Source organism: Salvia miltiorrhiza, chromosome 2, assembly GCF_028751815.1.
Source record: "Salvia miltiorrhiza cultivar Shanhuang (shh) chromosome 2, IMPLAD_Smil_shh, whole genome shotgun sequence".
Lineage (NCBI taxonomy): Eukaryota > Viridiplantae > Streptophyta > Magnoliopsida > Lamiales > Lamiaceae > Salvia > Salvia miltiorrhiza.
The window spans coordinates 58,454,918-58,468,569 of NC_080388.1; the positions used below are offsets into that span (position 1 = coordinate 58,454,918).

The following is a 13,652-nucleotide window of genomic DNA, read 5'->3' on the forward strand; positions in this document are numbered from 1 at the left end:
TCCCTAGGCTGGAAAGCCACAAAACGAAACGTAAGTGAATTTGATTTCATGGGAAAAAAAACAAGGGCAAAGACGTGAATTGAGGAAAGGAGGGGCAGATTTGTAATTTGGGTGTCCGTCAACTTCTGTCCTAGTGGCAAACACCAGGCTGTTCACAGCTGTCATCCATATCTCCAACCCCACGGCTTAGGTTAGCAAACCAAACCACAGGCGCTCAACTCAGCGGCTACTGTACCATGTCGTTAAGTGTGTGTGCCACTGCGCACTGCTCTTCCTCCTCTGCCGCCATTCCCCTCCTCTAATCCCACCCTCCATTCCTTCATGGATCCCTGCCCTTTCGTCAGGCTCTCGGTCGGGAACTTGGCGCTCAAGTTCCCCATCGCCGCCAAGCCTGCTCGCGCTGCCGTCCACCCCTCGTCTTCGCCCTGTTTCTGCACAATCAAGCTCAATAACTTCCCCATTCAGAGCGCCGTCGTCTCCTACATTCCGCCGGAGAACACCAGCTTCCCCGACGCCAGCTCCCCGCCTCCGGCGGCCACGTTCCACCTCACCAAACCCGATCTCGACAGGCTCACCGGCAAATCCTCTCTCTTCTCCACCTCCAAGAGGCCGCAGCTCAAAATTTCGGTCTACTCCGGCCGCCGCGGCGCTACCTGCGGAGTCAGCTCCGGGCGGTTGCTGGGGAAAATTTCCGTGCCGCTGGATTTGGTGGCGGCGGAATCGAGGGCGGCGGTCTTCCACAATGGGTGGATTAGTATGGGCAAGGAGACAAAGAAGGCAGCACAGTTTCACCTGAACGTGCGGGCCGAGCCCGACCCGAGATTCGTGTTCCAGTTCGACGGATCGCCCGAATGCAGCCCGCAGGTTTTCCAAATTCGTGGGAATATTCGGCAGCCCGTTTTCACTTGCAAGTTCAGTTTACGCGCAGCTGACCGCAATCAACGCTCCAGGTGAATAGAATGTTCGCGAATTTCATTCGAATTTTACTTTCTTTGCAATAATTTTCCTAAAAAAACCTGTGATTTATTATTTCTTAATATATAGGGTTATGGAAAAGTGGTTTCTGAAATTCAAATACTAATTGAAAGTATTTCTGCGTTTGGCTGTAGAAAATCTCCCAATTCACGCTTCCATCCCTAGAAAACTCTAATATTAAATCTTGAGGGTAAATCTACCAATGCTATATCAGATTTATGGTTTAGAATTAACAGTAGATAATGGCGTTGATTGATAGGTCATTGCCATTGGAGGCTAGCTGTAGTGGTGCAAGAGGTTGGTTGAGTTCTTTCGGCAGCGAAAGAGAAAGGCCTGGTAAAGAAAGAAAAGGATGGTCCATCACCATCCACGATCTCTCTGGTTCACCGGTTGCTGTCGCCTCCATGGTGACCCCGTTTGTTGCCTCACCCGGTTCAGACCGGGTGAGCCGCTCCAACCCCGGCTGCTGGCTCATCTTGCGCCCGGGGGATGGGACATGGAAGCCGTGGGGCCGCCTCGAGGCATGGCGTGAACGCGGCTCAGCCGATGGCCTCGGTTACCGGTTTGAGCTGATTCCTGACTCGGCCGCAGCAGCCGGCATTGTGCTAGCTGAGTCCAACCTCAGCTGCAGCAAGGGTGGGAAATTCGTGATAGATTTGAACGGCAATGGCGTTGGGTCCAATGCCTCGACTCCGAGAAGCACCGCCACGTCTCCCGGCTGCAGCCCCCGGAGCAGTGGCGATTTCGGTTATGGGCTATGGCCTTATTGTATGTACCGAGGGTTTGTGATGTCGGCCACCGTGGAAGGGGAGGGGGGCAGTGGGAAGGCAGGGGCGCCTCCGCTGGTGGAGGTGGGCGTGCAGCAAGTGAACTGCACGGAGGATGCGGCGGCGTTTGTGGCGCTGTCAGCGGCGCTGGATTTGAGCATGGATGCTTGCAGGCTTTTCTCTCATAAGCTGCGCAAGGAGCTGTGCCCTCCGCCGCCGCAAGATATACTGTTTTGACTGCAAATGAAACCCTTCGTTTCAGGGCAATTTGTTTCTGAGTGTGGTTGCAAGTTTTAGGACTAACCAAGAAGAGTAGGAGAAATGTACAGAAGAGAAGGGAAGGAAGGCCCGCTGTGTTTTTTATTTAGTGTGAGGCTTTTTCATTTTTTCACCATTCTTGTTAGTCACCTTTTTTTGGCTCCTTGAAATTTGTATGATTGACTCATCATACTATGTTTTCTTAGTTAGATTTATGATATTCTTCTTTGTTGAATCTTGCTTGTAGATTTTCAGATGTTGTTGGCTCTATTTGCCTATGAGATTTTGACTGATAAATTTGTGGTTGTAGCATTTAGTAAATATGAATGGATCTGCCTTGAAAACAGCTAAGTTGGTTTTGCTCAACTTGTCTTTGTAAGATTTCAATTCGATACTATTTCTTTGTAAGCTCTCTGTTCAACCATTGTGGTTGTATGTATTTTGAATTGAATTTGAATCTATCCTTTCTGACAGCTTTCGAGCCGGTTTTCTCAAATTTGAGGGGAAAATATTGGTTGATGTCCTAAACTACTGGTCATTTTTAAAATAAATATATATTAGTATTATGAATGTAATATTCTCTCAGTCCCAATTCTAACGGCCTAATTTCTATTTGAGTTGTCCATTTTCAAATAATCCAATTTCTATTTAAAAATAAAATTAGGCATTTAATACTATTTTTTGAGTTGTTCCATCACCATTGTACACCTTTATCACACATTTTATAATTTTCATGTCAATTTTTTTTGGATAATTTGAAACGGGATGGAGGGAATAAAATACAAGAACTGTTTAAAATCTTCTAAGAACATCCACAGTGAGATGACTTGATAGCTTACTTGATAGAAGGGGGATCACAATGAATAAGAAGGCCACACTGAGATGACTTGATCTCTTACTTAATCTTTTTAGTTTTGATTTTTGTATTTTTTATTTAAATTTAAATAACACAATTTACTTCAAATTTAAATTACATTAATTTTAAAATTTTAAAAATTACATAAAACTTAAAAATTTAAAAACCTCTCTACTATTGGGAAAACAATGATAACATTTTTATTTATATTTTTGCTTTTATTTCGGGTGTAGAATTTGCACGTATTTCTCCTAATGGAGACAAAAAGACATTATGAGAAGAAAAGCAAAATGATGTAGGAAAGCAATTATTTCAAGATAATAAATAGTTGGAAAGCAATTCGAATTTAGCATTTTTTTTAATTAAAGCGTGCATGGCACGCTCTCCACTCAATAGAAAAAGAGCTATACTCGATAAATCAGGTAATGCTCGAGTAAGGAGGGGCCGCAGTGGGGTGACTCGATCTCTAGCTTACTCGAGTAAGCTAGATCTAGGGCTGGCAAATCGTGCGGGTCGGATCGCTATCGGGTCGACCTGATATCAACCCGACCTGATAAGGCCAAACCCGAACCCGACCTGATAAGGGAATGCTAGAACCCAACCCGAACCCGACACGAACCCGATAACAACCCGATTTGAATCGGGTTGACACGACCCGATAGCGACACGATCTAATTACGACCTGATAACAACCCGATTTGAATCGGGTTGACACAACACGATAGCGACACGATCTGGATTACGACCTGATAACAACACAAATTTGATTTGATTCATTCACATGAATAATAATATAAAAAAAATACAAAATTCATCACATATGCTTAACAATCAACATATCCAATAAATCAACAATTCAACATATGCCAAACTAAAAATCCAATCAATATAAAGCATTAAACCAATAAGCTTAACAAAATATAATAAGCTCAAATGAAAATAACAATGCATCAACCAAGAGTCGTCAATTCCTAACATAACTACAACATAATCCAAGTGAGCTTAACAAATCAAAACATAACTAGACTAAGTGACAGCCTTCATGCAACAACAATAGTGGAGACCGAAGAAGATTCGGTTTGAGGTTCATCATCGCCATGTAGAAAGTCTTCGGCTAACTTAGATGCTGGTACTTCGCTTTTGAAGGCTTTGAACGAAAAAATATGAATTAATATTAAATATATATCAATAATATAAAATGTTAACATTAATAACACAAAAAGCTCATACCTTTTTCTCCAAACAACCAATCTCTAGTGCAAATAATTGATTGAAATTTGAAATGAATGAAACCCTAAGGCCTAAACTAAGAAATCGAAAATTTAAAAATTAAAATAAATATTTAATAAAAATAATAATATCACTATCGGGTTACCTGAATCCGACCCGAACCCAACCCAACCCGACCCGAAATTATCAGGTCCTTATCAGGTCGACCCGATAAGGACCCGAACCTTATCGTGCGTGTTACTAACCCATTAATTCCGTGCGGTTTCGTGTCGTGTTTTCGTGTCGTGTCAAAAATTGCCAGCCCTAGCTAGATCGAGTCACCACTGTAGATGCTCTAATAAAAAGATTCCATTGTTTGTTTGACACAGTTATAGTGAGCTGACTATATATGCCATGCAACTTTTTGTCAAAAAAATAGTCTTTGTTCATAAAAAATGTTGTATAATTTGGAGAATGCAATTTAATAAATTGTTGAAAGATGTATTTTAAGTAAAAAAAAATGATCCCATTGTATTAGGCTAATTAAGCCCATATTTGATTAGGTGTTTTTGGAGGTTGAAAAAGAGATTTAATTAATTGAATTCATTGTTTATTGTTTAGTATAGGTAATGAGATAGCCATTACCTCTACGGCTGTACTTGAGGGTAACTCAATCACCAATTTGTTATCTCTCAAAATAGAGGAGGGAAAAAAAATCTCTTACTAGTAATTTATTTTCTTTGTTAAACCAAACACTCAATAAAAGTAATAGGAGTAGTTATTATTCCCTCCGTCCACTAATTCAAGGCCTAGGAGAGGAAACACGAGTTTAAAAAAAAATGTAATTTTTATTAGTTGAGTGAAAAAAGAGATCCACATTTTATTAAAGTAAAAGCAATTAGGATATTCATTAATTTTTTAATTTCTCTTTCTTCTAATCAAGGTTGCCGTTTTTTTAAGTGATTGAGGACCCACCACCATTTACAATAAAAAATTGCTGAATCAAACAATTAACAAAAGGAGGCAGATTTTCATTTGATAAATTGAAAATTTATGGAGGGAAAGCCTCCAAATTTCGGCTCCCTCCAAATTCAGATTTTGACTACCTATTTAAACACATAAGGCTCATTTCTTCTACATTCGAAAGGGAAAATTTACGGAAATGGAGTTCATGAACAAAAGAAAAATCCCAACTATGGAAGAGCAAAATGATTTGGCTCATTGGCTTCTCGCAAATAGCAGCAATGGGAAATGCAAAAATGGAGTACAAAAAGAGGCAGCTTCTATGTTTTGAATAAGGAGCTGAATGGTACGCCGTTTATGGAGCAAAACAAAAGAGAAGCTTCAGTCAGATACACCTGTAATGTTCACATCAACTCGCAAAAGTGTGATACATAAAGATAGGAAACAGCTTGATGTTGAGAAGGTTAAGTCATTGTCCATTTTAGAGAGGTCTACAATAAATAAAATGGCTGTCAAACTTCAAGTTAGCAAGAGCTTACTTGGGCAGTGGATAAAAAGAAAGGAACTACGACCACATACAAGTGCAATCAAACCACTCTTGACTGATGTGAACAAGATAACAAGGATTAAGTGTGCATGATGCAGCAATCGCAAGGTATAGTTATCAAAGCATGCATAACGTTGTTCATATAGACGAGAAATGGTTCTATATGACCAAGACATCGGACATATATTACCTACTCCCTGAAGAAACAGACCACCCTTATAGAGCAACAGAGTCTAAACGTTTCATCACAAAAGTGCAGGGATAAACCGGAACACACCCGAACTAGAGGGATTATGAGAATATTCAAGTATGGGACTGCATATTCGAGGAGAGCTTAAATGATTTGATAGATGCTACTCATATCAACAAGATGCTTCTTCTTTTTCTGGTGCCCACGTGGAAGAAACTCCAAGGTTAAGCGTGCTTGGCTTGGAGAAATTTCAGGATGGGTGACCCCCTGAGAAGTTTCTCGGGGAGTGTGCGAGTGAGAACAAAATACGCTAGAAAAGACTCGTGTTGATCCGTGAGGATAGCCGTCAAGTCTGGAGCCGAGCTATTACAGGTGGTATCCTTGAACCAAACAAGCACTAAAAGTGTCGAATTTTTGGTAAGTAATACAATGAGGTAAGAGTATTCACATTCGTTGAGTCAGTTACTGACTCATTTATATTTCGGGACCACTTATGAGTCAATGCTTGCATTGGTCTGATTCATTTGGCTGGCTCATATGAATTAGTTTTAATTTTTACCTTTTTATTTAATTTAAACGAAAAAAATTTAAATAACACAATTGTTAAAATTAAAACTTCATTAATTTAAAATACGAAAAATTAAAAGTACATAAAATTAAAAATACCTAAGTGTCTTGCTAGAATCGTTGCCACCCGTTGTCGATGGAATTACAGTTGCTCAGGTGTCATGTTCGACGTATCCATGAACATGATATGGCCGTCATTGATCTCTCACTTGAAGCGATTCTTCGTTTCGTACTCATCAATAATTTTTTCGAGGGTGAACCTCTCACCCATGAGGTAGAAAATATAACTAGGTAGAAAATATAAGAGGATATATACCAAATGAAAACATCACCATTTTTGTGGATGAACTAAATTAATAAAAAGATTTTTTATAGGCTGAGAGAGTAACGTCAAAATTACATGCTAGAGTTCGTTCGGAACTATTGCATAAAATCGAGCAATGTGGTATTTTTGTAAGCTTTTGGATACTTGGTGTAATTTTATTTTAGTTAGTAATAGTTCAGACTTCAGAATACTTTTGTCAATTTCACATAATTTATGTATTTTATTGTAGTTATTATTAATATAGATTTTTTTATTAAAATGAATTAGAATATAAACTATAACTTTTCCTAATTTTAAATGTCATGCTAAAACACAGAAGAACTACTGCTCTTATGCTTTAGTAATCGACATATATTAACATAATGAGTATGATAGTATTATTTGATGACAGCAAATCTGAAGATGATTAAACAAGGGCCCTTGTAGAATCCTATGTTATACCGAGTTAGGTTGGATAATGGATTGGCGTGCATGCTATTGCTATTGCTATTGCTATTGTTGAAAACTGGGGCTATCTAATTATATAATGGATTAGACATTAGATTACTGTAATACCAAATGGAAGATAGCTGTAATGCTTTAACAATTGGGTGTATAGTTGAATTATTAAATCCATATAATTATGAATCAACAATCATATCGTCCTTGCTTCAATTAAATCATTTACTTAATTGAGCTGCATTGTTTTTCATGTCCGATGCAAAATGGCATTGATATTGAACTTGTAGAATACTAGTACTAGTATAATTTATGGTACCGGTGGAAAATGATTCCAAAATAGAACCATTTTGAATTTTCACCACATTTTTGTTTTTGTTTTTGCTAAGTGCTCTGCTACATATGTTGTAATTAAATTTTAATTGTATTGATAAATTCTAATTGAAAATTAATAATTGATGGACTCTACCTCTAAATTAAATTTAATTAGGTGGATGCACCCTAATTTTTGCCTTTTATTAAAGCTACTAAATTCTTGCTCTTTTTATTATCTATATAAATTATCATGCAGTCATAACTTATAATTTGAGAAGACTTTAATATTTATTTCAGTTTCAATGAATATAAATATAAATATTAACTATTAGCATAACTAGCCACTATAGACAGTAGACAATGAAAGGGATATATGGATCTTATTCACCCATACTTCAGTAAGACGTCGTACTGAAGTACCTATTCTCTATGAGTCCTAGTAATGATATTTTAGATATGTCACTTCATATTTAATTTAAAGAAAATGAGAGTCGATATAAAAAATTGAGTAAGTATTAAAATTCATGTATTTTAATAAAAAATGAAAATTCATGTTAGAATTTAAAATTTTAGAAAAGTTGGTGTATTTAAATAGTAATAATCCTTTTTTTTTCTATAAGCAATTTTATTCTATTTCAAATACATTGACCATTTCAAATTCACGCGGACACACATGTACAACATACACACACCTTTATAAGTATTTTAAGGTGGTTTTTTCTAGGGGTTAATGCCGTTAAATCGTATAACTATATGTGTTTTTGTGTTTTGCATCAGTTTCATAATTTCTGCCACAGTATATCCCAACTAAGTTTTGAATCGATTTTTGCACTTAATGTAGTTTTCCGGCAAAATTGAAGCTGACTTGGCAGCTGGACTTATCTACGTGTCATGGAATTCCGATAATCAAAGCGACGTCATTTCGCCTCACCTTTCTTTGAAATTATTAGTCACAAAACGATGTCGTCTCCCGGAGGTGCCGCCCTGCGTCGCTCGTCGGCGGCGGGGCTGTGGCGGCCTCCTTTCTGTTCCGATGTCTGTGAGCGGCAATGGGTAGAGTGGCAACGATTCAATCGCGGTGCCTCTCGCCTCTGTCACCAGCGACGACAAAATTGGACATGAGCGGGCGTGTCACTAGGGACGACATCGGACGACGAAGAGCGTGGGCGATGGCATTGAGGCTTGAATCGGAGAAGACGCAACGAGGTCTTGTTGGTGTGGCGAATTCTCCACGGTCATGCGCAGTTGCAACAGCAGCACCGACAATATCTTCTTGATCGGCGCAATTGCAACAGCACCGAACGTCGCAAGCAGGAGTTTGGCAGCAGGCTGTGTCGGCACCACGCTAGGGGTCAGCGGCGGAAACCTTAGGTGGCACACCTTTTCCTTTCGCCAGAAATCCTAATCCAAACCGAGTCAAAGAGATAAGGCTGCTGGATTGGGTCTGGGGCTGTGGGACCGGGCCGAGTTTGGGCATCCTTGGCAAAACGACGTCGTTTCACAACACGTCATTTATTAATAAAAAAATAACATGTATTTGCCATGTAGACGTTATTCCACCTTGTCATCAAAAAATTTGACACGGAGATTAAGCTAGGTCGCCGAAATTCTTCGCCAGATGCAAATCGCGATTCAAGGCTTAGTTGGTTGGGAAAACGCATATAGTTATAGGATTTAGCGGCATTAACCCTTTTTCCTATCAATTTTGTGCTGGTACAATATTAATTGGGTTTTTATTTTTTGTTAAAAAATATGCAAATTGCAATGTACCACCTCGTCCGTCTCATTGACCAAGTCTCAATACAATTTTTAATAATGATTTGATTAATTTGTTGACTCATTTCTCCACTCATTAACTTGTGAGTCTTTTTATTCACTCATTACTTTAATTTTTTTTCTTCATTTTTCTTAATTTATGGGTCCATTTCTTCACTCTCTAAATAAACAGCATATTTTTTCTTAAAATTTGTGTCACCCTCCTTTATGTCATATTTTTGTGAATGGATGAAGTATAAATTATTTGTTTCTTAACATTAATGCTCAAATCTTGTGGCCTATTGAATTGAGACGGAGATGAAGGAAGTATTTTTTTTATCTATCTCATTATTAATTTTATCTTCATTTATTTTTCTATTATTCTTTTTTCTCTCTTTTTTCATTTATTTTTTAAATTGATTTTTAAAATTCAACTCATTTACTTTTTTTTATTTATTTTTAAAATACCAATTTATTGTCTAAATCTATAATACTTAATTTGCATGCCCCATTTTTTTGGGGGGGGCGATATAAATTTTTTGTTACGATATAAATGGAATGGAATGAGAAGTATTTTTGCGACCAAAAACGAAAAATCAAATTAGCAAAACAAGCAGAACGACGCCGTTGGATTCTGCGGCGGCTGATGTGTGTTTCTATCCCTAAATCAGAGTCATTACTTTCTGACTCCAAAAAGACAGCGAGAGAGAGAAGATGAAGTTACTAGGGTGGTGGCTGATGCTTGTGGGCACGCTTCGATTAGCTTCGGTGTGGTTCGGATTCTTTGATATATGGGCTCTTCAGCTCGCCGTTTACTCCAAAGCCACCAGTATATTTCCTTTCTTTTTTCTACTGTATTTGTCCATTCATATTCATTATTTTCTCGGATGCAGAATGCAATAGACCGATTCATCTTTCAATGGCAAGATTCACAGCACCTACTATTGTTTTTTGTGCATTAGGATTGATTTGATTAAAAGAGACGAAGATCCCCGTGATATTCGTCTGCTGCATTGTTTGTTTCTTATTTCCTTATAATGTAACGAAGATATTGATGATTTATGTTCATAATTAAGAGGATTGTGTTACTTCTTATTTCCTTATTGTCTAGATCGCTACTTCATGATTTTCTGTATAAGAAATGAGCTAGTGGTTTTATTGTGAACTAATATGTGTAGAATACAATTGTGGAGTTCATGGAGATTTGGGCAACTATCTTTGCTTTGTTCCATCGTTATTTTCTTTGAATTTGTTTTAATTTTAGCAGCGGATTGCACTTGAAATTATATATTGTTGGCTGCTTCGATTTCAAGTTTAGCATAGTGGATTTACATTTCAGTATATGTAATACTGAACTAGGTTTTAGTAATTTTCCTTTTTAAGTTTATGCAAAATTTCAGCGAGCAATATCTGGTTTTCGTGGTTTCCTATTTCTTTAGAGTTAATGGCAATTTGTATCTTGAAATTAAAACGGATGGAGAATATATTATTTGAAGATTTGGAATCTACACACGCATTTGTAAAGATAACCATTAACGGTTATCTTTCGTGAGGTACTGAGTATCCATTAACAGTTAATAGACTCTAGATTAGGTCCTATGAAGATTCATGAGGTACTGAGTATCCACGTAGTATCATTTTGTGTTCCATCACTAATTGATTCACTCTTGCACCCACAAACGGTTTGCAATTACTTCTCTGTGTCACGAAATAGGTTAGTTCTCCAAAACCACGACCATCCCTTTTGGCATGGTTTGATTTCCTCTAGGTTACTTCAGCTTAGGATTTCATTGCTTTTCAAAATGCAATTATATTTAATCAAACTATGTGGCTACATGTATACTCTCCTTTTATATATTTCTCTCTACAATTGTTGGCATTTAAGACAAGATGCCGTTACTTGCTTTTTCCAACATTTGCCTTTTTATTATCTCATACAATAACTTTCACTATCTTTTCTATGGCATTGTAGTGACTGAAGTTCACGGACGCACTTTTGGAGTTTGGACACTGTTGACTTGCACGCTTTGCTATCTCTGCGCATTTAACCTTGATAACAAGCCTCTATATTTGGCGACATTCCTATCCTTCATCTATGCGTTTGGTCATTTCCTGTCGGAGTATCTGATTTACCACACAATGGCTATTGGGAATCTGACAACCGTTGGCATTTTTGCAGGTAATGCCCAGTGTAAATATATACCTGTTAACTTAAAATCAAGTTGTATCATCACTCTGTTCAGAGACCATGCCATTGCTTTTCGTTTGCATTTTTTTATATTTAATTCTTTACAAAAAATAAAATAAAAATTAGGAACATGCCTATCACACGGGACACTATAAGAAATATTTTGATTTATTTAAATAGGCAAAACCAAAGGCATGATGGTTCGTCTTCGATTAGGTATAAACCGCGGCTGTTGTCAACACGTCTTTTATTCTTATTTCGAACTCAGAGTAAAGCATACCCATTGCCTGCTCCGATTAATATTATTGAAAGTTTCTTATAATTTTTAGAAAATAAGTTTCTAGGATTATCTTTGAGGTTTCAGCATCATTAGAAGAAAATAATTGATATTCCAGTCTCATTTTTCTTGGCAGACACCAAACATCACAGGCTCATTCATGTATTCTAAGTCCAATTTTCACTTTAACCGTGCAAGTAGGATATTGACGTCTGTTTATAATGCCAGGGGATTCACTTATTATGTTCTCTTTTTTTCAGGAACATCAATTATTTTGATGTTGTTGCAGTGGAATTCACATCAACCAGCCAAGGCTAAGCATCAGTGAGATAAAGCCTATGTGTAGTGATATTTATCAGCTAAAGGTAATTCTTTTGATGCTTCGTGTTGGCAAAGGTAATCTAAATATTCTTTGAAAACCATTACACACCATCTGTTGTGATATTTATCAGCCTATCTGTAACAATTTTTGGGTGTGCACCAATGAGCTCGATGTGTGTCGGAAAGACAGGGTCATCTTTTTTTTTGTATTTGGACTAAGAATCTCTCTATAAATGGGGTATCAGCTGCTTACAGTTTCCTGATTTTCTGTTGATGATTGATCTGCGATATTTTCATGTAATAACTATCTTGCGAATGATTTTTTTTTTAAACTTAATTATGATGGATGAAGGAAACATTCTGTTGATTGATCTACGATATTTTCATGTAATAACTATATTCGCAAATGATTAAAAAAAAATTAATTATGATGGATGATTCATCAAAGTTAATTATGTTGTTTGATAGCAGGGGAACTCTAATTAGGGGATAATATGAGTATATTGCAGAGTAGTAACAAAAAGTATTTTGTATGGTTTGTGGCATTTGTTTGATGAAGTTTGGTAACGTGATTACTAGGAGTATTAATGGAGTTCATTTCTTAGAACATCCACACCCAAGAGTCCCCTTGGAGCTCCAAGGTGGATCCCACTTAAGAGCCTCTCCAAAATAAATTCTAAAAATTTCATTTTCATTTCATTCAAATTAAATATATTTCAAGATTAAAACAAATATTGAATTTTGAATCAAAAATTTCATTTAATTTAATTTTGAGAATTAAAATAACAAATTATATTAGAGTTTAAAATTAAGTATAAAAGATTAAAAGAATTGAAAAAATTTAGAATTTCAAAATCAAAAATTGAAACTAAAAGAGAATAAAAAAAAAATTAAAAAAAAAAAATTCACCCTTTTACTACTCCACACGGACCACACCCGCCGCCCCCATTCTTCACCTTTTTCTTTCTTCTTTGTAAACAACAGCACAATCGGCTACAACAATAGAGAAGCCATTTTAAATTAGATTTCATTTTCTCTTATTTAGCCATAACCAAACCAGCAAGAGCCTGGCGCGAGGCTTAGAGCCGAGGATCGAGCTGCATGACCCGGCAGCACAGGTGGGCGCAAAGGCCGGGGCTCGAGGCTCATGGAAGAGCCGCGCTGTGGATGCTCTTAGCTCTTATTTGGTTTATTTGTCGTACCTTTGTATGCCAACTATATTCCATTAGTTTCTTTAGCTCTTTGGTCCAATGAGACGTATATATTTTTCTCTATTTCTTGTAGTGTATTATGAGCCTTTTTTTAGCTTTTACACTTTATAAAATTATATTCTCTCCCATTCACTTAGCGTATTTCTTTTTTCTTAATCACTTTACACTACATTAAATATAAGCTCACACATCTTTACACTATAATTTCACCCTCTTAAATGATCGTGCCATAAAAAAAAATGGGTTAAGTGAAGTGGGATAAATGGAGTAATACTATAAAAAAACAGAGGATTCGATTTGAACCGAATTAGGGATATGTCTAACTGCCCAAGGTTTGCAAGAACATATAAGGTGTTTTACATTCGGTAATAAAGAGGTGCATGAAAAACAAAATAATATGTTATGTTCAAATTGCGGTAGACTCCAGATAAACTGTGGCAAAGTTATTAAAACCTTTCTGTGTCTAAGAAAATTCTGTTTTAAATTAATG

The 13,652-nt window shown here is 37.1% G+C and overlaps 2 protein-coding genes across 3 annotated transcripts; both read left to right on the top strand.

Moving 5' to 3' along the window:
- On the top strand, nucleotides 1-2,235 carry LOC131010653 (uncharacterized). The gene is made up of 2 exons (XM_057938286.1): nucleotides 1-950; nucleotides 1,235-2,235. The coding sequence occupies exons 1-2, from the start codon at nucleotides 322-324 to the stop codon at nucleotides 1,977-1,979; spliced, it is 1,374 nt and encodes a 457-aa protein (XP_057794269.1). The 5' UTR covers nucleotides 1-321; the 3' UTR covers nucleotides 1,980-2,235.
- A 7,447-nt stretch (nucleotides 2,236-9,682) lies between these two features.
- Nucleotides 9,683-13,290, top strand: LOC131010654 (ergosterol biosynthetic protein 28). 2 transcript variants are annotated; one of them, XM_057938287.1, is made up of 4 exons: nucleotides 9,731-9,994; nucleotides 11,138-11,344; nucleotides 11,891-11,995; nucleotides 12,997-13,290. In XM_057938287.1, the coding sequence occupies exons 1-3, from the start codon at nucleotides 9,880-9,882 to the stop codon at nucleotides 11,956-11,958; spliced, it is 390 nt and encodes a 129-aa protein (XP_057794270.1). In that variant the 5' UTR covers nucleotides 9,731-9,879; the 3' UTR covers nucleotides 11,959-11,995; nucleotides 12,997-13,290. The 2 variants fall into 2 exon arrangements, with proteins under 2 accessions (XP_057794271.1, XP_057794270.1); XM_057938288.1 differs by lacking the exon at nucleotides 12,997-13,290 and having other exon boundaries at nucleotides 9,683-9,994; nucleotides 11,891-12,214.
- Nucleotides 13,291-13,652: the final 362 nt, after the last annotated feature.